The 21,021-nt window shown below is 48.6% G+C and overlaps 1 protein-coding gene across 3 annotated transcripts in view; it reads right to left on the bottom strand.

Annotated features, from left to right (window-relative positions):
- The window catches only part of CLTCL1 (clathrin heavy chain like 1), a 79,597-nt gene that overhangs the window by 6,409 nt on the left and 52,167 nt on the right, over nt 1–21,021 (bottom strand). For all 3 annotated transcript variants that reach the window (XM_056821415.1, XM_056821416.1, XM_056821417.1), the window contains 9 exons: nt 20,707–20,899; nt 19,519–19,676; nt 17,686–17,850; nt 16,766–16,873; nt 13,583–13,750; nt 13,343–13,492; nt 5,793–5,924; nt 5,271–5,381; nt 4,723–4,893 (listed from right to left, as the gene is read on the bottom strand). In XM_056821415.1, the coding sequence (XP_056677393.1) occupies nt 4,723–4,893; nt 5,271–5,381; nt 5,793–5,924; nt 13,343–13,492; nt 13,583–13,750; nt 16,766–16,873; nt 17,686–17,850; nt 19,519–19,676; nt 20,707–20,899 (1,356 nt within the window). The remainder of the gene's footprint in view (nt 1–4,722; nt 4,894–5,270; nt 5,382–5,792; nt 5,925–13,342; nt 13,493–13,582; nt 13,751–16,765; nt 16,874–17,685; nt 17,851–19,518; nt 19,677–20,706; nt 20,900–21,021) is intronic.

Below are 21,021 nucleotides of genomic sequence, written 5' to 3'. Positions count from 1 at the left end.
CCTCTCACAAGATAACAGCACTTTGGAAGCACCGAAAACTTGCAGACTCCCAGAACCTGCTCTGAAAACAACACCACCAAAGCCCAAAGCTTGGCAGAGTGCCTCCCAACCCCCAGATGAGCAGAGCCCAGCTTTAACATAAAGTTCAAAGTCAAGAAACAGGCCGAGAAAATGAGCAAATAATCAAAAGGGAACTTGATTATAAAAATCTATGGTGGTGGCAGGGAAGACCAAGATATAAATTTTGAAGAAGACAAAAATGTGAAAAGAGCCACACTCAAAGACCGAAAGAAAATGCTAAGAATTCTTGGAAGACTTAAAGAGATAATAGTAGTAGTAGTAGTAGAGGAAAAATCAGAAAAAGAAATGAGAAAAACTTATATGAGATTTGTGATTTCATTTATTTATACTCTTCTTTTTCTTTTTATATATGCTCATTTTATTTGGTTTTCTAAAATTTGGAATAAAAGTAAAATACTTTAAAATAAGAAATGAGAATGATTTAAGAAAATGATGGGAAAAGAATGAACATTTCAGTAAACGAGGCACCAAAATACTGAAGAAAAGCTCTTTAAAAATAGAAGGGGCACAAAAATTCATGAAAAAAGAACTCTTAAAAGCAGAATAGGCCATGGAAAAGGAGATACAAAATCTCACTGAAGAAAATAATTCTTTAAAAATTAGAACTGGGTAAGAAGACAATGACTCCATGAAACATCAAGAACAATAAAATGAAGTCAAAAGAATGAAAAAAAATTTGAAATATCCCATTGGAAAAACAACTAGCCTGGAAAACAGATCAAGAAGAGTTAATTTAATAATTGATGGACTACCGGGGAGTTAGGATTAAAAAAAAAAAGGACCTAGATATCTTATTTCAAAAAACTATAAAGAAAAACTGCCTTGATTTTTAGCTCGAAAGGGTAACATGGAAATTGAAAGATTCAAACAATCATCTTCTGAAAGAAATCTGAAAGTAAAAACTGTCAGAATATCATAGTCAAAATCCAGAGCTCCTAAGGCAAAGAGAAAATACTATAAGCAGCCAGAAACAAATAATTCAAATATAGAGCGACAGTCAGAATAACACAGGATGCAGCAGCTTCCACATTAAAGGAGAAAAAAGTGTGGAATATGATATTCTGGAAGGCAGAGGAGTAAGGATTACAACCAAAAATCACCCATCCAGTAAAACTGAGTGTGATCCTTCAGGGAAAAAATGGGTTTTTAATGAATGGCAGACTTTTAAGCATTCCTGAAGAAAAGTACCAGAGAGCTCAATAGGAAATCTGACTTTCAAAACCAAGACTCAACAGAAATGCAAAAAGGCAAACATGACAGAGTAATCACAAGAGACTCAATAAGGTTAATCTGTTTATGTTCTTATATGAGAAGATGATCCATGTAATTCCTAAGAACTTTCTCATCATCAGGGCAGTTGTAAGGAGTTTATATAGACAGAGGGAATGGGTATGAATCATTTATGTTGGAATGATCTCCAAAAAATTAAAGGGTGAAAAAGAGGAAGGAATTGGAAGAAGGGGAAGAGAAGGGTAGAATGGGGAAAATTTTCTATTATAAAAGAGGTGCACAAGGGAAGAACCTTTATAGTGGAGGGGGAAATAGGTGGGGTATGTAGGACAATGCTTGGACCCCCCTCTCATCAGAATTAATTCAAAGAGGGAAGAATATATATATATTCTTATCTCTCAGTGGATATATATCCCACTCAGTGGGATATATAAATCTATCTTACCCAATGGGGAAACAGAAGAGGAAGAAGAAAAGATGGAGGATGATAAAAAGGAAGGCAGATTAAGGGAGGCACCAGTCAAAAGCAAAATAGACTTTTGGGGAGGGGAAGGATAAAAAGAGAAAGAAGAAGCGGAAGAAAAAGGGTTGGAAGAAAACACAGTAATCATAATTGCAAAATTGAGTAGTATGAGTTCATTCATAAAATGGAAGCAGAAAGCAAAACAGATTAGAAACTGGAATTCAACAGTAAGTTGTTTACAAGAGACACACTTGAAACAGACACATAAAGAGCTAAAATAAAGGGCTGGACTAGAATCTATTATGCTTCAGCTAAGGGAAAAAGGCAGAGGTGGCAGTCAGTCAGGATATCTCAGACAAAGAAAAGGTCAAAATAGACCCAATTAAAAGACATGATCAGGGAAACTATATTTTGCTTAAAAGATATCATAAGCAATGAATATAAAAAATTACAAGCAAGTTTCTCTGACAAAGGCCTTATTTCTCAAATATATACTGAGTATAGAATTGATTCAAGTTTATGAAAATAAAAGCAATTGATAAATGGTGAAAGGATATGATCAGGTAGTTTTCCAAAGAAGAAATCAAAGCTATCTCTAATCATGTAAAAATTGTTCTAAATTACTATTAATTAGGGAAAGGCAAATTAAAACAAATCGAAGGAACCACTTTACTCCTACCGGAAATGACAAATGCTCGAGGGGATATTGGGGTACTAATGAACTGACGGTGCAGTGAAATGGTCCATCCATTCTGGAGAACAATGTGTAATGAGGTGGGAAAGGCTCTAAAACCTGGCATACTCCTTGACCTGGCGATACCAATACTAGGTCCATAACCCAAAGAGACCAAAGAAAAAGGAAAAAGAACTCTCTATATACATGTTCAAAATACTTATAGCAGTTCTTTGTGTGGTGGCCAAGAGTTGGGATTTGAAGGGATTCCCATCTACCGGAGAACAGCTGAGCACGTGTGGCCTCTGATTGTGATAGAGCTCTACTGTGCTATGAGACATGACGAGAGGGATGGTCTCAGAAAAACCTGGCGAGACCCATATAAATTGATGCAGAGGGAAGCAAGCAGAACCAGGAGAAATTAGACGTAGTATGTGATATTGTAAGGCCAATCACCTATAACAGACATAGCTATTCTGATCAATGCAATGACCTAAGACGTTCCAAAGGACCAATGAGGGAAGAATGCTCTCTGCCCCCAAACAACAACACATTGAACAGTCATAGTCTCACATTTTTTCCAGTGTGGCAAATATGGAAAGATGTTGCATGATTTTATATATGTATGACTGATAGTTTATTGCTTGTCTTCACTCTGCTGGGGGAAGGTAGAGAGAGTAAGAGAAGTTGGAACTCAAAGAAAAATGTTAAAGAGAAATCATGAAAATTTACAACTATTAAAATAGTTTTAAAAAACAAGTTCGGGGACCAAAAATTGAGAACCTTTGCTGAAGGCACTAAGTTTGCTGCTGTGAGCCTCAGTTTCCTCATAATTTAGAGTGGAGAGAACAGCTGCACGTGCAGCCCCCGGGGGTGCTGGGAAGCATGGGTCAACAAGGCTGTCACAAGCTCTGAGGATGAAGAGGGGGCATGTTTGTAGGCGGGGGGATGTTGAAGGTTCGAGTAGGGATGAGCAAGGGGGAGCCTGGCTGGAGGAGCCGGGAGGATGCAGGGTCCAGGGTGCATGGGTTTACCATCAGGAGGAAAAGGGTCCCCTCATCCTGGGAGGGGCAGGAAGAGGACAGCGGGAGAAGGCATCAGAGGATAAGAAATGGGGGGGAAGGTAGAAGATGGAGCACTTGGGGAAGGGCCTCAACTTTTTGTCAGCAAAATGAGACCGAGTGGTCAGGGAAGAAGGTGAAGGCAGGGAGAGCCACGGGAGGTCTGAAGAGGGGTGGACAGACCTAGAAGAGGGCCATGAGCGTGGGCCGGTAAATCAATCCAGGAAGGGCACAAGGACGGCCCTGCTGCAGCAAGGGTCCAGCTACGATTCTGTGATGGGCATCGGTGAGGGACTCTGTCAGTGCCCAAGTCAAAGCAAAGGCAGCAGCCTGTGGGAGTCAGCAAGCCTGGGCTCGGCAGGGCAGAGCAGCTCCTCCAATGCTGAGCTCCCGGGCCCTGCCCAGGTTGATGCTCCAGGGGTGGGACAGTCCAGATGATCGAACACTCCCCACCTTTGGTACCAGTTAGAGGGGCTCCATTTGCAAGGCGACATCCAGTCCTTCTGAAACCACCCCAGAATGAAGCACTCCCATCGAGCAGCTCCTGGAAGAGCTGGCGATGCTGGGGGGGCACCTTCAGGCGCCCAACCCCAGCGGCATTCGTCCAAGCTAAGCAAGCCCCCCCGCAGCAGCGAGAGGGAGTCACTCCCACACCATACAGCCCACTCGGAGGGCAGCCAGACCTGCTCAGTCTAGGGATTCAAGTCTAGGAGAGGCCAGGAAACGGAGCCAATCCGAGCGTGGGCTTCGAGTAGACGATTGAAACCCACCAAGACGAACGTGAGGAGGGTCGGCCTCTCCTCCGCCAGGAAAGGGGGGGCTCAGCCCCCTGCTCTATGGTGGTCTTGGGGGGCCGGGGACAGCCGCCAGGAGCCCCCGAGAGCCTGCTCGGCCTGCCCAGAAGGAAGGGCTGAGGACTAGGATCATCTGGGCTTAGGCAAAAGAAGCGGCCCCGAGGACAATGAGAGGGGGATAACACCATATTCTGCCCTGGTTATTTTCCTCAGTGCTCACCCTTCCATCTTAGGATCAATATCGTGTACTGGTTCCAAGGCAGAAGAGCACAAAGGGCTGGGCCATGGGGGCTGTGACTCACCCAGGGTCACCCTGCTAGGAGGTGTGAGGTCACCCTGGAACCCAGGACTTTCCCTCTCTAGGCCTGGCGCTCCATCCACCCAGCTGTCCCCAACAGGAACCTGGGACGTGGGGCTGACCTTATAGAGACGGTCTTTCTTACAGAGCTCCACGCTCTGTCTCCAGCGGTTGTTTCCTTTGTACAAATAAGCCGCGATCCGCCGGAACTCCATCAGTTGGTGCTTCTCCAGCCGCTGGGCCAGGCTGATGTTGTCGAAGTTGTCGTAGGCATCGATGGAGGCCCTCAAGCCCTGGGGAAGACAAGTGTGGGATGAGAGCGCCCAGGCACCCATCCCGATTAAGCGCCTACCCAACTCTGAGGCAAACACCTTGCTCGGGATTTGGTCTGCCCTGGACGCCCATGGCAGTTTGGGGCTGGAGCTCCAGCCCACCCTGGCCCAAGGCCAGGGTTCCTGGTCGTGGCAGTAGAAGCCCAGCCCACAGCCGCCAGGACCCGGCACGACTGGCCAGAGGAGCCCCACAAACTCGCTATGACCGCAGGCAGTCACAAGCTTGTTGGCGATGACAAAGGGAAACAGAGGCAGAAGGGGATGGTTTGGGGCAGGTTTTTCTGCCATTGTACCAGGTACATTTATGGACTAATCCACGTCCCAACTGGAGTGCTCACCTGGTAATCCTCTTCCTCAGTCAGCAGGTTGTTAAGAGCCTCATTGACCCCCTTATTATTATGATTTTGGACTGAGCGCAGATAGGGCTTCACCAGAGGAAGCTGATTCACCTGCCAAATGAGGGGGAAAATCCTGAAAAATCGTATTTTTGAGCTTAAGACAACCCCCTGCCGCCAACACTCCCTAGACGAGATTGTGGCACGTCCTCTGTGTGAGGGTGGTTTATCCAACAGCAATCTCGGACATGGAGTCCTACAGAGATGCGACTCTTGGTCGGACAGATCCTTGTCACAATTAACATCAGACACTTACATAATCCACGGGACACCCTGTATTTGCAGCGGGCGAGGGAGGATCGGCGAGACGCTGGGAATGAAGCTTTGGGTACTGAAGGAGGGGGCTAGATTCATGTGTCGAGGGTGGGGGAGCAAGCTGATCTGCTTTGCAGCAGCCCTGACTGGGGCCCCGCCTCTCTTGCAACTTCTCAGAATAATTCTGTACATCGTTCCTGGCAAGCTCACCTTTGAAAAAAACCGGACAGTTCGGGTGTGGTCCAGACGGGGCGAGAGCACCAGCAGGAGGTCATTGATCAGGAGGGGTTTGTAATCCAAGTAAAAGCGGAGCGCTTTGTAGTACAGCTCCACATTGGCCACCTGGACAAGCCAACAAGGGAACCAGGTTAATCTGGGCCTTTCAGGCCTAGGAGAGTGCAATGAGTGAAGAATCCCTAGAGCAGTGACAAACCGCAGGTGAGCTGCCCCCTTACCCCAGAGAGGGGAGGGAGGAAGCACTCCCACTGGGCTGCTGGGCAGAGGGGTGGGTCATGTCCTCAGCGGTGGTGGAGAGGGGAAAGGGAGCAGTCCTAGAACTTTTATTTTTTTAATTTTGAATTTGAACCCACACAGAATATTTCCATGTGCACAGGATAACATAAAAAGGTTGTGGATGAAACAGTGACTTGAAAACTCATTGTTTTCAAGTATATAATAAATTTAACAGGTTACTTTTTTCAAAGTCTGGGCTTCTTTCTGAATAATCTAACCAACTTATTAAATACTGATAAGGACAGCTAGGTGGCTCAATTGATAGCTGGGCCTGGAGATGGGAGGTTCTGGGTTCAAATGTGGCCTCAGCTATTTCCTTGCTGTGTGACCCTGTATAAGTCATTTAACTCCCACTGCCTAGCCCTTATTACTCTCCTGCCACAGAACTGATACATGACATTGATTCTAGGATTTGTTTTTTTAAAAACTGACCATGTTAGGTGCTGAAGGGACAGCTCCTGCTCTTCAGAAGTTCCCATTAGAACAGGAGATACATATTTATTGAGCATTGACAGGTGCTTAATTGGGGGTAGGTAATTCAGAAGAAATAACTTCAATGAGGCAGAGGACATTCCTTCTAGGCTTGAGAGAAAAGGTCTGGAGTTGGGAGCTGGGAGAAACCAGTGTCACTGGAAGTGTAAGAAGGCCAGAAAGTGAGGAGGGGCCAGATGATCAAAGGCTTTGAAGGACGGACAAACAAACAAACATATTTGCTAATGCTTGACTGGGTGTCAGCAGTGGAATGGGATGGGGCAAGCTTCTTGCAGAAAGCAAGATCTAGGCAGAGCCTTGAAGGAAGCCAGGGAAACTCAAAGGCAGAAGTGAACTGTCCTCTCTCCTGTCCTTTTGATGCCTTCTTTCTCCATCCCCTTTCTTAAGGAGAGCCATCCAGTGGTCCCTCTGAGGGTCTGAGGTTACTCTGTCTAAATGTGAAGATCCAGTCAAATTATGGAGATGTATGCAGGCATCACGCAGTGCTCTGCCATAGTACTGTGGTTCATTTATTATATAGGTTCTCAAGTACACATTTCTTTGGCACACAATCAATTTTCTACATGTGATATTCTGCATTCTGATTGGATATTATCAAATCACCTAAACAACACTCTTGTGATGTGACTACCACAAAGAATTCTGTGATCATTTACTAGGTTTCTACAACACTCTGTGATGTATATGAATAATATGAATAAAGTCTTTTGTAGGTTAGCATCCCTTGATGGGCTGAGAGGATCATTGTGCTTTTAATCAGCTTTCACTATCAATCACAATTCTTAGAAGATGAATAACAAAACATTTTCATATCTAAGTGCCAAGTTAAAAGGTGACAAAGCAGACCGGTTTGGGGGTTTTACTCAATTTACAAGTTCTGTTTTTCTTGTGTTACTTTGGAGTGCCCAGCGATGCTACCTGGTTTCTGTTCATCAACAAATTCATTGGAGTGTGATAACTGTAAGGAAAGATTTATTATGGTGCTCAAGCATTTGGCCAGTGTTTATTGTAGGGCCTTGGAGCATATCTGTGCTTAATTGAGAAGGAGGGGTAATAGGCAATAATCTTTTGGCTTTAATTCTGTAAATGCAATTTTGGGGGGTAATAACCTAGGGAGATTAAAGCCATATACATATATAGATATAGATATCTCCTATAAGTATTTGCCCTCATATTATTTCTCCTGTATTGGGGAGGAAACAATAATCATAACAAGTCCATTAGTAGGGGAAGTTGGAGAGAGAGAAGTCACAGAAGGGAGTCAGCGGGGGGCTTTGCTCTTGCGGGCTGCCTTGCAGTTCGTGGCTTCCAATTGTGACCGTGTCAATCAGTGGGGGTTTGTTGGCTCCCCGCACTTTCTCATCTTTCCTGCAAAGAAGCCTCATAAAAAACAAGTGTTCCAGGAAAGCATTTCTGTCCACCAGGCACTGTGAGTCTGACTGGCATGCTGATCAGCACTGCTCTTATTGCCCTTATTGTCCCCTCTGCTACTCCCTTATTACTCCCTACAGCCAACTAACTCCCCATCATGCTCAGAGGCCACAAGTATTCAGTCACTCCTCAACTAACTGCATGGCACTCTCTCCTTCCTCTTCAGGCCTTTGCTTGGCTTTTTCCTTTTAGTTTCTGCTTCAAGAGTCACTCTCTGAACCTCAAGTTAAGTCCAGTGAGCACTTGGCATTCCTCCTTTCCATCCTTGCCACATCCCCATATCTGTACTGTGCGTGCACCCAAGCACAACCCTCCTTTATCATCTGGTGCAGGAAGAGGGTTCTTCTATTGCTGGCTCCCCTCATCCCTTTCTCTCTGCTGGTCTATTTTTCTGTTCTGCTCACCCCGGAGCATCCCTTGGCCTCTGAGGCCTCCTCACCTGGTTCATCCAACCACCATGGCCTTCCCAATCGAGAATATCCCTCTGTAAGCCATGCCCCCAGCCCCTCAATCCCATTGAATTCCATTTTGTAGGTTGTCTTCCCCAGAGTTCAAGCTCTTTCAAGGCAGGAAAGGTCTTGGTTTGCTCACTGCCAGATGCTTAATAAATGCTCATTTCTTTCCTTTCTTTTGACACAGAATCCTACAACGTCTACCCCCTTCTTCCTCCTTTCTCCAATCAGTCCTCAAGTCCTGCCATTTCTAACTTCCTATCATGTCTCAAATAACTTCCTTTCTTCTAACCCAATCACCCTCCTCCTACCACCTCATGCCTCCCCTATTGCAATAGGTGCTGGTGGGTCTGCCTGCATTCAGCCAATAAATTGATTTTCCTTAAATGGAGGTCTGATCCTGCTCCTTTACTCAAGTAACCAGAATCAGATACAAAACCCTTTCTGGTCTTCAAAAGCCCTTCATCATCTGGCCCCCTCCTCACTTTCCAGGCTTCTCATACTTCTCTCCTCCAAAAGTGCTCTTTGCTCCAGTGACACCAGCCTCCTGTTCTATGAAAAAGATCCCCCAACTCCCAACTCCAGGCATCTTCACCAGCCGTCATGTCCCCCATCCCTGGAATGTTCTCTGCCTCACTGAAGCCCTTTCTTCTGCAAGAAGTGCTCCTCTGTCCTGCCTCACATCTGAGATCATCTCCAACAGATCCTGTCTACAGTTTCTCGGTACAGAACATGTGTTTTGCATGTTCTCTCCCCATGAGACTGGCAACTCCTTGAGGGCAGGTACTAATTTGATCTCTGTATCCCCTTGCCTGGCACAGAGTAAGGCTTAATCAGTGTGTGTTGACCTTCTAGACTTGTGCCTTCATTTCTTCCCATTTCTTTCCCTTCTCTGAATCTGAGAATAGACCCAGGGTCCAAGGCTTCTATTGGTCTTGTTTTCTTCTCCATTCAGAGGTCAGTATATTTCATCGCCTCCTGGTCCCATTCCAATTGCTCAAATAAACATCCCTCTCTGGGCTTCTGTACACAAGTGTTTGTATTCAGAGCTTCTCCTCAGCTCTGGTGTTTCCCTCAGGAATGGATCAGTCCCATGTCCAACGAAAAGGTCCATTTCCCCTTGTAGGAAATGGCAAGGCACATTATTCTTGGCAGAAAGCCTTAATCTTTCTCTTCTCCTGGGGGACCTTCAAAGGTTAGGTTTGGTCTTATCTGGCCCTGACCAGGACCCCATGTGGGCCCTTTCCTCACTGCCCTTTGGAGCTCCTCTGGGTACACCATCGTCTCCCTTAAGACAGAAGCATCTTGTGAGCAGGGATTGCCTTGCTGGCTTGTATCGACTCCTGATGCTCACCATGCTGTGGGCACACAGTAAGCATTTAATAAAGGCTCTATTCTCATGTCTTCCTCCCTCTTCTACTCTAGTTGCTAGACATCCTGGTTGGTGTTCTTTGCTACCTGAACGCTTTCTATGGCATCTTGAGGCATTTTTTCTTTGGCCTGAGCCTTTCCCTTCTTGAGCTTTATTCAGAAGTGGCTTGTGGGTGCTTTGATTAGGGGCACAGAGTTGGGCAGTTTTCGCCGAGACAGTTGTTTTCAGGGAGTCCAATAAATCCTTAATTTTTCAGGATTCTGTAACTGGATGAATTTTCCCATTTTCCATTCCAAACTGTTTATCCTTTTAATTCTTTCCTTCAGAGTTTGCATTTCATTTTTAAAAAATTCTCTTCATTTCTTCCAGGTTCTTATAGTCCATTTTCCCCTTTGAGTTGCAGTAGTACCAAGTTATTTTTTTCTTTCAGATCAAATTTTTTTTGAAAATTTTATTTAATTAGATGATTTAGAATATTTTCCCATGGTTACAAGACTTATGTTCTTTCCCTCCCCTCCTCCCACTCCCTTCCTATAGCTGACGCACAGTTCCACTGGGTTTATTATTAATATTTGAACTAGGGTAATCATTTAGAGTTCTAGATCAAATTTTGGGGTATTTCTGCATCTACAATAAATCTTTATGCTGTGTGGTGTCTTCTGTTGACTCATATCTTGAGTCTAAGCTTCCTGAACTTGGGCCTTTAGATAAGGGCCAGGTTTCTCCCCTGCTCTGCTTTCAAGTGAGGGGAAGTTGGCTCTGCTTGGTCTTGGCTTAGGGCTGCTGGGCTCTTGTGCTGATCTCTACCTCTTGAGAGGTATCTGCCACAAAAGTGCTGGTAAGTCCTCTGGACATTTAAAGTTCAATGTGCTCCATCTCCAGGGCCCTCTAAGGCATCTCAGAAGAGTCGGCTGGGGACCTTAGAGATCTTGGGCCTCAGACCTTCATAAGAGTGATGCCAAAAGGACTGGCCACTAACACTCTGTTGATTGCTAAAACCTGCTCCAGGAGTCCTGTAAGAGCCCTCTGCTCTTGGAAGCCACAGGGATCTCTGGCCAGTCTCTGATCACACTAGGAGGTTCTCTTGGTTTTCTGGTGTTGACAGCAGCTCTTATGTCAGAGGCCATTCCCTACTGTCCAGGACCTCCTGGCTGGCCTTTGTACAGCTCCGAAATGGACAAGGTTGTTCCCTATAGTTTCTGACCAGATTTCCTGATAGTCATTGGATCTGGGATGCTTTTTGATTCTGCTGCAATGGCTACAGGATGGCTGAGTAGCCCCACCTCTGTCTGGACAATGACCTTGGCCAAGGAGAAGTCAATACAAGTCACAGAGACTGCCCATGCCAGGCAGAGTTATCCAGGGCTTGCTAAGTTGTGGTATATGCTGAACTGGCAAAAATTTTATACCTCAAAAACTGAGCCCAAATAGGTGATGAAGAGAACCAACACAAGGGCTTTGTGCTCATTTATAGACTGAAGCCAGAGCTCAGCCCCTAGCTCTCATCTCAACTACATGCTATCATCATAAAAGCAAGAAGGTAAGGGACAGCAAGAGAGCTGGGCCATACCTAGAGACAGGAGGTGCTGGGTTCAAATTTAGCCTCAGACACTGCCTAGTTGTGTGACCCTGAGCAAGGTAATGGCGCCGATTTTTGGCCTTAGACCTGATCCTTGGTACCAATTTGAAGCCAGGTGAGGGTTTATAAAAAAAAGAAAACCAAGGGGGGGTTTTAAATTTACAGAAATAGTGTGGGAAACAAGGGTGACCAGGAGAGAAGCAACTCGCAATAAAATCCTGAAAAGTGAACCCAAGAACTGACAGTCTCAGAATGGAGATCCAAAGTACACTTTTTCTTTCTCGGTGCTCTGTTTGGCTTTTTATTGGGGGGCTTTGGCTTTATAAGAGGATTCTCTCACCATAATGACCAATATGGAAGCAGGTTTTGCAGGGCCATACATACAAGCAGAAGATATAACCCAGATCCAATGGCTTGCCATCTCTGGGAAGTAAGGGAGATGGATGAGTTGGATTTTATAATTTCAGAAAAGATATGCAGAAAATGGTTATTGCACATAATTGGGGAAATAAAATATTAAAAACATTAAAAAAAATAAAGTCATTCTTAAAGAAAAACAAAGTGAACCAAAGCTGAAGAAAGGTCTCAAGACCTGGCTGAAATATTTGCATTTTATCACTTCTCCATCCCAAAGGACACCAGCATTCTTGTGGAAGAGATGGAGCAGTGTGAGACAGGAAGAATGTCAAAGACCTGAAGAAGAGGGTCCTGCTAAGGCCTTCCACTGGCGAGGCCCAAACTGAGCCCAGAGGAAATACTTCCACCTACAGACAGACCTGAAGGATTTTTATGTGCTCAAGAAAACAGACTTGTTTTCCCTCCTTTTCTTTCTTTTTTTGGGGGTAGGGTGGGGCAGGGGCATGGAAGTCCATTAACGTAATGTCTGTTTTGTGCCAGGTTTTGAATTTCTTGCCTTCTCAATAGGAAAGGGAGGGAGAAAATGTGGAAGGGCCCCAAGGCAAATCCAGTCAACTGCCTGTTTTTGTAAGGCTTTATTTAGAAAGAGAAAAACCATCTTCTGAGAAGGTCCCTTGTCTGAGGTCTCTGAACTTCCCTTGGCTTAGGCTAGGCCAGAGAAATCTTATACCTTTTCCTCTCTCTCTTCTTCCTTCTATTGTAATTAAAGCATCATAAAAATACCCCCCCCCAAAAAAAAAAGAAAAAGAAAAACCAGGCTTTGCTTGGTGGCAGTTCCAGGACAGGCAGTGGGCCTATTCCAGTGGGCTGTGGTTAGCTGCCCAGTGGTCTTCAGAAGATATGAGATGGAGGGCAAGTTAATGAGAGGCTCTTCAAGGATCTAAGGACTGATTGGCTATCTATTTTTCCCACCCCTGAACCCAAGCAGAATAAAAGTTATTTGAGGAAGCTCAGTGGATTGAGAGCCAAACCTAGAGACAGGAGGTCCTGGGTTCTAATCTGGCCTCAGACACTTCCTATCGGGGTGACCCTGGACAAGTCACTTTACACCCCCCCCCCCCATTACCTAGCCCCAACCGCTCTTCTGTCTTGGAATCAATACACATTACTGATTCTAATGAAAGGTGAGAGTTAAAAAAAAAAAAGATTAGAAGTCATTTGAGGTCAGAGACTCTCCATTTTGTCTGAATTCTCAGCAGCTGGCATGCTTGCACATTGGAATTTGGGGCTAATTTTTTTAACTGAACTGCAGGGAATTCTATTTGGCCTCGAGAACAAAACTAACAGCAGTGAGTGATAATTGCACGACAGTAAGGAGTCGAGAGCCTCTTAACGCTGAAAGAAAGCTACTGAAAAAGTGGCTCAGGCTGGTTGGGGAGGGTGACCCTCCCAGTGAGGTCCCCAAGCCAAGCACTGAAAACGAGCAGGTCCCCGATTCCTTCGGACGTGAGCCATGGTGTCAAAGGCAGCTTAGAAGGAGGCCAGGAGGGGCAAAGCACGTTACCTTGGTGATGATGTCCTTGAACTGCCCTTCTTTCCAGGCCTCCGTGGGATGGGCCATCATGGTCATGATGGCATTATCGTACTCCTCGTACTTGTCGTAGAGAAACACGAGCTCAGCCCAGAGGTGAGCCTGCTCGGCAGCTCTCAGGACCTGTCGGGGGACGACACCCAGCGTGAGGACAGGAAGGCAGCCATAGGCCGTAGCTCCCCACCCCCTGGCTCCACGGCGGGCCAGCTTCACCTTGGGAATATTGACTCTGGACCAGAAGAGCTCAAGGTGCTCCCGCATCTTCTGGGGCTTGAATTTGGAATACAGGATGGCAAGCTCGGTGAACATCCCCATATGAGCCCGCTCTAGGCCCAAGGCAGCCTCCAGCAAGGCAATCAGTTCTTCAAAGTAGCCCCGATCCTAGGTGGAAGAACAGGGGACACACTCAGAACAGGCTTTCCCCACTTAAACCAAGGAAGAACCGCCACTTCCCGTGTAACAGCGCCCCGAGGAAGAATAAGCTGACAAGGCCGCAGGGGCCATGGAGAAGAACCCCCCCACACACTCACTGCACAGGCACAGCATTCTCTGGCTGAGAATTTGCTTCCAGATTATTCTCTGACCTCTTTATCAAGGAAAACCCAAACACTGTAAACCTTAAAATTTCTTAGACTTATAAATGTTGGAAATTTCACCATTGGGAAATTTCATACTTGAAAAATTTCCTATTGATAGTGGGTCTTGGCTATTGGAATGTGAACCCCATTGGCATGGGAGGTTCCTCCTCCTCCTCCCTTCTTAAGATTACTTTAGGACAGAAACCTTTTGCTGAACAATGGAAAGGACTTTGACCTATGCTTAAGCATAGAACAGGAATTTCTTTGAGTCATGATTGATTTTAGAATTGATACAATGGAGATACTTGGAATGACAGAACCAAGTCTTGGAAATTGCAATCTCCACCCTACTCAGTCCTAACAGGATTTAGGAAGGGCTGCAGCATATATCAAAATTTAATTATTCCAATCTCCACCCTACTCAGGGTAACAGGATTTAGGAAGGGCTGCAGCAAAGGATCAAGATTTAATTATTTGAGAATATGACCTCCAACAGACATGTGCAAAGGAAACAGACCTCTGGGCGGTCCTGGGTTAAGCTAGAGCCACCATTGGCACAGAGAAAATGATGGACAGTGATTGGTAGATGTGAGAACTGAGGGGAGGGAACTTGGATGGTTTCCTTAAAGATAGAGGGGTCTGAGGACTGAGAGGGGGTTGGAGAGTTGTGGCTCTAAGTGGTTGGAGAGGTGCTCTGAGAAGCTTGCTCTGAAGGAAGCTGAAGGTGGGGGCCCCGGAGACTGTTTCTCCATTTTGGTCACGTGAGTAATAGGGACTGATCTCCTTTCTTTGCCCCAGCTATCTAAGGGCTTGGGCCTTTTGGCCCAGCCTAAACAGAGGGGGTATTTAAGCCCTATTCCTCTCTCTCTCTCTCTCTCTCTCTCTCTCTAATTCCTTTCTTCCTCCTGTTTGTAATTAAACTCTATAAAAGGCTGACGGCTGACTTGAGTTTTCATTTAGGAATTACATAGCTGAATTCCTTGGCGACCTTAAATTAATATATATATATCAGTCTTTTAAAGTGATTTCCTTGTCACAACACAAGCTGTGGTGATTCCTACCCTGGCCAGAGAAAGCTCCCCTAAATGGGCAGGGCCTGGAGGAAGGAGGGCTGCTGGGAGAGGCATGACCTGAAGCCAGCGTCTCCCAACAGAACAAAGGAGAGGAAATAGCAAGGCCCCCAAGTGATGGGCCTTTGCTGAACTGAGCCTGTCTGGAGGAGCAGGGCTGGGCCTAGGTCAGGTGGGCCAAGGCCAGTTCTCATGGAGAGGCACGGGGGGAGCCCGCAGGGGCGCGTACCTGCGGGCTGGTGACAACATAAACTGCTTTTTAGAAACATGGAACCACTCCGAGACAACCTGATTTTGAAGGAATAGGTGAAAATAATCGATGCTACCAATATGCTTGAAGCCAGTGATTCCTTCTAGGAAAACCGCACGCAGACCGAGCCCTCAGGATGCGAAGGGACTCGGCCGGGACAAATGGCAGCTGACATACGGACACAGGGAAGTACACAAAATCCTGTTGGTGAAAAGAGGGCTCGACCAGAAAGGCTCACCAGGAGGCCGAGCCCCGGCTGCTCCAGAGCCTGCTCATGCTGCCCCAGAGGCAGGCCCCCTGAGGTGTCCAGGGAAGCTATAGTGTGGGAAAATTAAGGGCTCATGGTTCTTCTTATCCAAGTTCACAGACATCCTAGAATCTACCCCCAGGCCTATACCAAGAACGCCTGACCTAAGAAAAGATACTTTACAACAAGGCTCTCTTTGGAAATTCGAAACATTCCTACTCTTCAATGTGGCTGCTTTTTTAGACAGACTAACTTTATTGAATGGGTTTTGACTTCATTTTCCTGTTTACCTTTTTATACATCTCTTGAGTCTTGTATTTGAGAGTCAGATTTTCCTTTCAGATCTTGCCTTTGCATCAGAAATATTTGAAATATCTTTATTTCTTTGGCTACCCATTTTCCCCCTGAAGGATCACGATCAGTTTTGGGCAGGGGATTCTTGGTTGCTGAAATCCCAGCTCCTTTGCCCTCTGGATTGTCTTCTTTCGGGCCTTTAGTTCCTTAATGGAGACGCTACTAAATCTTGTGTTCTCCTGACTGTTTCGTTTGAGCTACTAGCACTATTTTCTCCTTGACCCTGGAGTTCTGTGTTTGCTCCGGTGAAGCCAACAAAGGGCTTTCTTCATGCGGTGGCCCCGAGTGTTACTAACTGTTAAGAGACATCCCCACGTCTATTGTTACGATTTATATGGAGATCTTGGGTTTTCCTGTGACCTTCACTCTGAATAGTCCCTGTCCTCTACCCAGAAAGCCATTCCTTGCAGCAAATCAAAGAAAGAGAGCCCACTGGGGAGCGCCACTGGGTCCAGCTAGCTCCTGGGCTTTTGCACCGCGCCTCCCTGCCATTCCTAGTAATCTCGAGGCTGAAAGCCTGGCCCAGGTAGGAGGTAGGAGATCTTCACGGATCGGCTGCTCTCACCACCCGCTCATGAGCTTCTGTCAGTGGGCATCAAGCCCTGTAACTTGGCCCTGTGACTGACCCCGGCCTGCCTACCCGAGTCTATCTGGAATGCAAGCAGGGAAACAAGCAGCATTTTGTATTTCCCCAAAATTAAACAATAGGTCCAACTTGGTTTCCAGGACACAAACCAACTGTTCCCCTGTTTGAAAGCCCTTTTCCACAAGTCACCAAGGAATCGGTCACCACGACGGCCACAACCCGTGGACGACGCTGCTGGGCTCACGCGTTAAGAGCGACCTGCAAGCAAACAGTGTCCGGGAGCCCCAAATCTGGGCCCGAGGCCGGCTCACCTGGTAGTAGCTGATTAGCTCCTCAAGTTCGTCAGCATGGATTACAATATGGAGGCCACATAACTGAGCCAGCCGGAACTCCTGCCCATCAACACAGGCAAAACACACCTACAAGGAGAGAAGGGAGGCAACGTGACTGCGATGGGCGGGCTTGGAGAAGTTCAGAAGCTGAGTCTTCCCGACGCCTCCCCAACCGCTCGTGCCCGAGCACACGGGCCCGGCCCAGGGCAGAGACGGTGCAAGAGCGGCTCCATGAGCAATGGCCACGAGTTCGTCAAAGCGCCAGATTCCACCGAGCCTTCCAACGGTTTTCAGAGGGATTCTATCAAGGAACCCAGAGCTGGGGAAGCCCTCTTGAAGTCACAGGCCCGGCGGATGAAAGAAGCATGCTAGGAGCTGGCGCAAGTAGGAACTGCTAGGATGGGCCCCCGGAAGGGCTTGGCGGACACCTGCTGCCCTGGAAAGCCCCTCCTTCTCCAACACCGTCACAAGGTCGGAGGGAGGAGCACGGGGGCCAAATCCCTGAGCCTAACTCCACCCTGGCCACAGGTCAGCAGGTCATTTTACCAGGGCCGCTGCCTCCCCGTGCTTCGGGTCCTAGAAACGGACAAGGCGAGTCTCAGGAAAGGGCCCCCGGACCAGCTCACCAGGCCAACAGTGAGACTTTGGAGGCCCCAGAGAACAGCTCTTCTACAGAGCGCCCGACAGCCCTGGCCACATGGCTCTTTCTAGGTGAGCTGTCACCAGCCACCATGACCTCTTCTGAGGGACCAGCCTGCTTAACCAAGAGGAGATGCTGAGGTTCAAGGGCTTGACGCTGTGTTCCCAAGAATCAGCGGAGAATGTAAAAATGGCGGACGGACCCCAAATGGCCAGTGGGCAAGGGGGAGAGACCGTTTATGCCTACTATGGATCATTACCTCCTTCCAGGTCCTGGTGCTGTTGGCCTTGCGGCTGCTGTCCACTGCAGCCTGATATTCCCCAAGGTGCACCAAGGTAGATGCCAGGCGGGCAAAATTGGACACGTTATTGTAGAGCAATTTGGCCGCTTCGTACATGGCCTCCTCATAGCAGCGATCACCAACCTAGAGAGATGTTCTGGTTAAGTTGGCTGGTCCCAGGGATAAGAATAGACCCTGCCCAGCAGGCACACACCGACCACGAGCACGCACACGCATGTAAACACACACGCAAAATGAACAGTGAAGGGGCAGAGGCCCAGAGGGCACACCCTAGAATTACCAGCAACGGTAACCGCTCCTTTGACCCCCCCCCCCCGGACCCTCGGGAAGCCTAGGCACAAAGGTCCTCTTGGTTTCTTGCCTTTGCAAACAGGCCTGGCATTTGGAGTTGAATTTAATACAAAGCTCTAGTGTGTGGGGGCTGGCTGTGAGATGGGAGGAGGCAAGGCCTGGTCCCAAAGCCCCTCTGAGCCGGAAACGGACCTTTGAACCCTCCTGATTCAAAGAACTGAAAATAGACCAGTGAAGGCAATCTGCCCGTGGCCATACAAAGAAAGCACACCATGAAACGAGCAGAGGAAGGTTTCCTGACATCTTTCCTCCTGCCACCCCAACTACAAGGCCAACTTTGTCAGCCAAAGAACAGAAAACTCTTGGGGTGGGTGGCCTCGTGCCTGAGCTATGCCCAAAGAGAAGAGCACTGTGACGTGGCAGCAGGAAAGCAGGGGGCCGGGGGAGCCAGGGGACAGGACGAACTACCCCGACACGCCACTGAGATCTGCGGTAATCTGCTCCCAGTCTAGACAAGCTCTGAGCCGACCTCGGGCCTTCTGGTGCTCAGTGCTAGGCCCTTTCCACGCCTCCACAACTCCTACCACGTGCCAGGCATGGGAGAGGGGCACAAAAGACACCAAGGCAGGAGCCCGAGCACAGTCCAGATAGGCTTGGAGAAGGTCCTCCGCAGGTGTGCCACGGAGTGACCGGTGAGCATGCCCGTCTGTGGTGCCCAACCTCACTTCCTTACAAAGCAGGCTTCTCTTTGGGGGGGGGGCTCCCTGGAGAGTAACCGTTGAACAAAGCATCCGCCCAAATCCCCTGCCCGCTGTCATTCAACTCTTGCTCACTCGGGCCTCAGTTCCCATCACGCTGGACACCAGACCTCCTGTAGTTCTCTCCCAAGGCTCTTTGCTCTCCCCCGCCTTCCTCTCCTCGTGGCAGGGGCCACGGCCGCACCATCTGGCCCCAGGGTTGCTCCTGGGGCTTTATCTTCTCATGCTGTGGTCAACTGCTACAGCTCCCCAGTGACACAAGTGCAAGGGTTTCTGCAGGGTGGGGTGAGGGGCAGACTGGGGGGGAAAGCAGGGCCCGACTTCCAGGCCTCTCCCGTAGGCAGGGAATGTGGCCCCCCCCTTCCTGAGGGCCGTTTCTTGGTGGGGTTCCTCAGACGCAGTGCCAATGGAGGGAGGCACAGGGCCTTGAGGCTGGCCTGCTCTGCTTCCTGAGGGGACTGTCCGAGCTCCGGGAGGCCTTTCGGCCCTCCTGAACCTTCCTATTTGGCCCACCATTCTCTAGCTAGACTGAGGGAGCGGCCGGCGGAGGATAAGACTCGGAGGACAGCAGCTATTCATGGCTGCAGGAGGCCGGCATGCCCCAGGGCCCCAGACTGTCCAGGAAGTCCTGGTCTTCCCACTCTACCCTCCGTGTCGGGGAAAGACATTCTAAAATGCCACAGAAAGAAACTGAGCCGCAGCTCTTCCAGCATGCCAGACTGTCGTCGTGACCCAGACCCACCTGCTGGATGTGGGCATTGTTGGGTCCATTGACAAACTCTTCTAGCTCAGACAGGCGGTTTGTTTTAGCCAAAGCAAAAACGAGCTCAGTCTCGACGTAGGATTCTCGGGCCTTTTTCCTGGCCATATGTAGAAATTTAACCAGATCTTCCCAGTTACCTAAAGAAAGAAACAAATGGTGTCAGCCGGCAGGACGTCTGACGGCCCTTTGTTTCCCCTCCGCGACGCTGCAGCCCCGGGAATCTGGGCAGGCCTGGCATGATGGAGGAAGAGCAGGCGTCTTCTCTGGAGAGGCAGCTAGCAAGAGAGCTGAAGCTGCTCCTCCCTGCTCCTGACAGCCAAGGAGCAGGAAGGCTCCCCCCGGCGCGGGCCAGTAGCCGGGCTCTTAGGCTAGGGTGAGACTCTGCACCACGTAGGAGAAGCCGAGAGCAGCCGGGGCAGGAAGGAGGGATCAAAGGCCAGACCCAGCGACTGCCTAAGCAACCAAGACCCTCCGGGGTTGAGTTGGGGGCTGGCTAGGACTCGGGTCCACGCAGGAGTCCTGAAGAAGGGCCTTCCTCCATCCATTGAGCCTGAGCAAGCTGCCCGGGCCCGAGACCGGCGGCACCTCTCCCAAGAGCATCCTGACTAGCCGACCTTCTAGCCACTGGCCAGCCTGCCTTGTCGAAGGAAGGAGCAATGCCAACGGGACATTCAGAAAGAGGGAGAGACACAGCATGTTTCTCAGAGGCTCTGCCCAGTGTGCCAAGTAACAAAGCTAAAAGCCCCCCGAGAAGGCCAGTGAGAGGACTGTCATCAGCAGGCGGGTCGGCCAAACACTGGAACCCTGAAGAGAGAATCAACAGGTTCCAGGCGCTGGCAGGGCAGACATAATGACACTCTCAAGAAGGCTGTTTCTTAGTTTTAGGCTCCGGCTGTCCTCCTTTACTCTAATCCACCCTCATCTTTTTTTTTTAAGCCTTCACCTTTCTTAGAATCAATACTGTGTACTGGTTCTAAGGCAGAAGAGCGCTTGGGAGTAGGCATGGGGGTCAAGTGACTTGCCCAGGGTCACCCAGCTGGGAAGGGTCTGAGGCCAGATGGGAACCCAGGACCTGCCACCCCTGGGCCAGCCAGCTGCACCCACCCTCATCTTGAAGGGAGCGAGGTAGGCACCTCTCCCTGGGTTGCCTGTCCTTGGCCCACTCACCGTTTCGGTTGGCGGCCTCCACCACTTCCAGGTAAGAGGAGGGGTCATCGGCTTTGATGTAAGAGTCAATGGCCTCTTTCACCAAGTCTTTCTGCAGCTGGGCCCTGGCCAGCTGGCTCCACACTGCCGGCTCGTTGCACCTTTCTGCAAATTCATAAGCGCGGTCCAGATTCCCAATGTGCTCTATGAGGACCTGCCAGGCGAAGGAGAGGAGAGGGGTCGGCGGGGAAGGCAAGGGGCCTCGTCACCAGGCTGCGCCTCCACACTAAGCGTTCAGTTCGCAATGGGGGCGTCAGACCTTGGTCACGGGGAAAG

The sequence above is a fragment of the Monodelphis domestica genome, chromosome 3 (assembly GCF_027887165.1).
Source record: "Monodelphis domestica isolate mMonDom1 chromosome 3, mMonDom1.pri, whole genome shotgun sequence".
Classification (NCBI taxonomy): Eukaryota; Metazoa; Chordata; class Mammalia; order Didelphimorphia; family Didelphidae; genus Monodelphis; species Monodelphis domestica.
The sequence above is the reverse complement of the archived record's forward strand: the minus strand, read 5'-3'. Positions and strand labels throughout refer to the sequence as shown.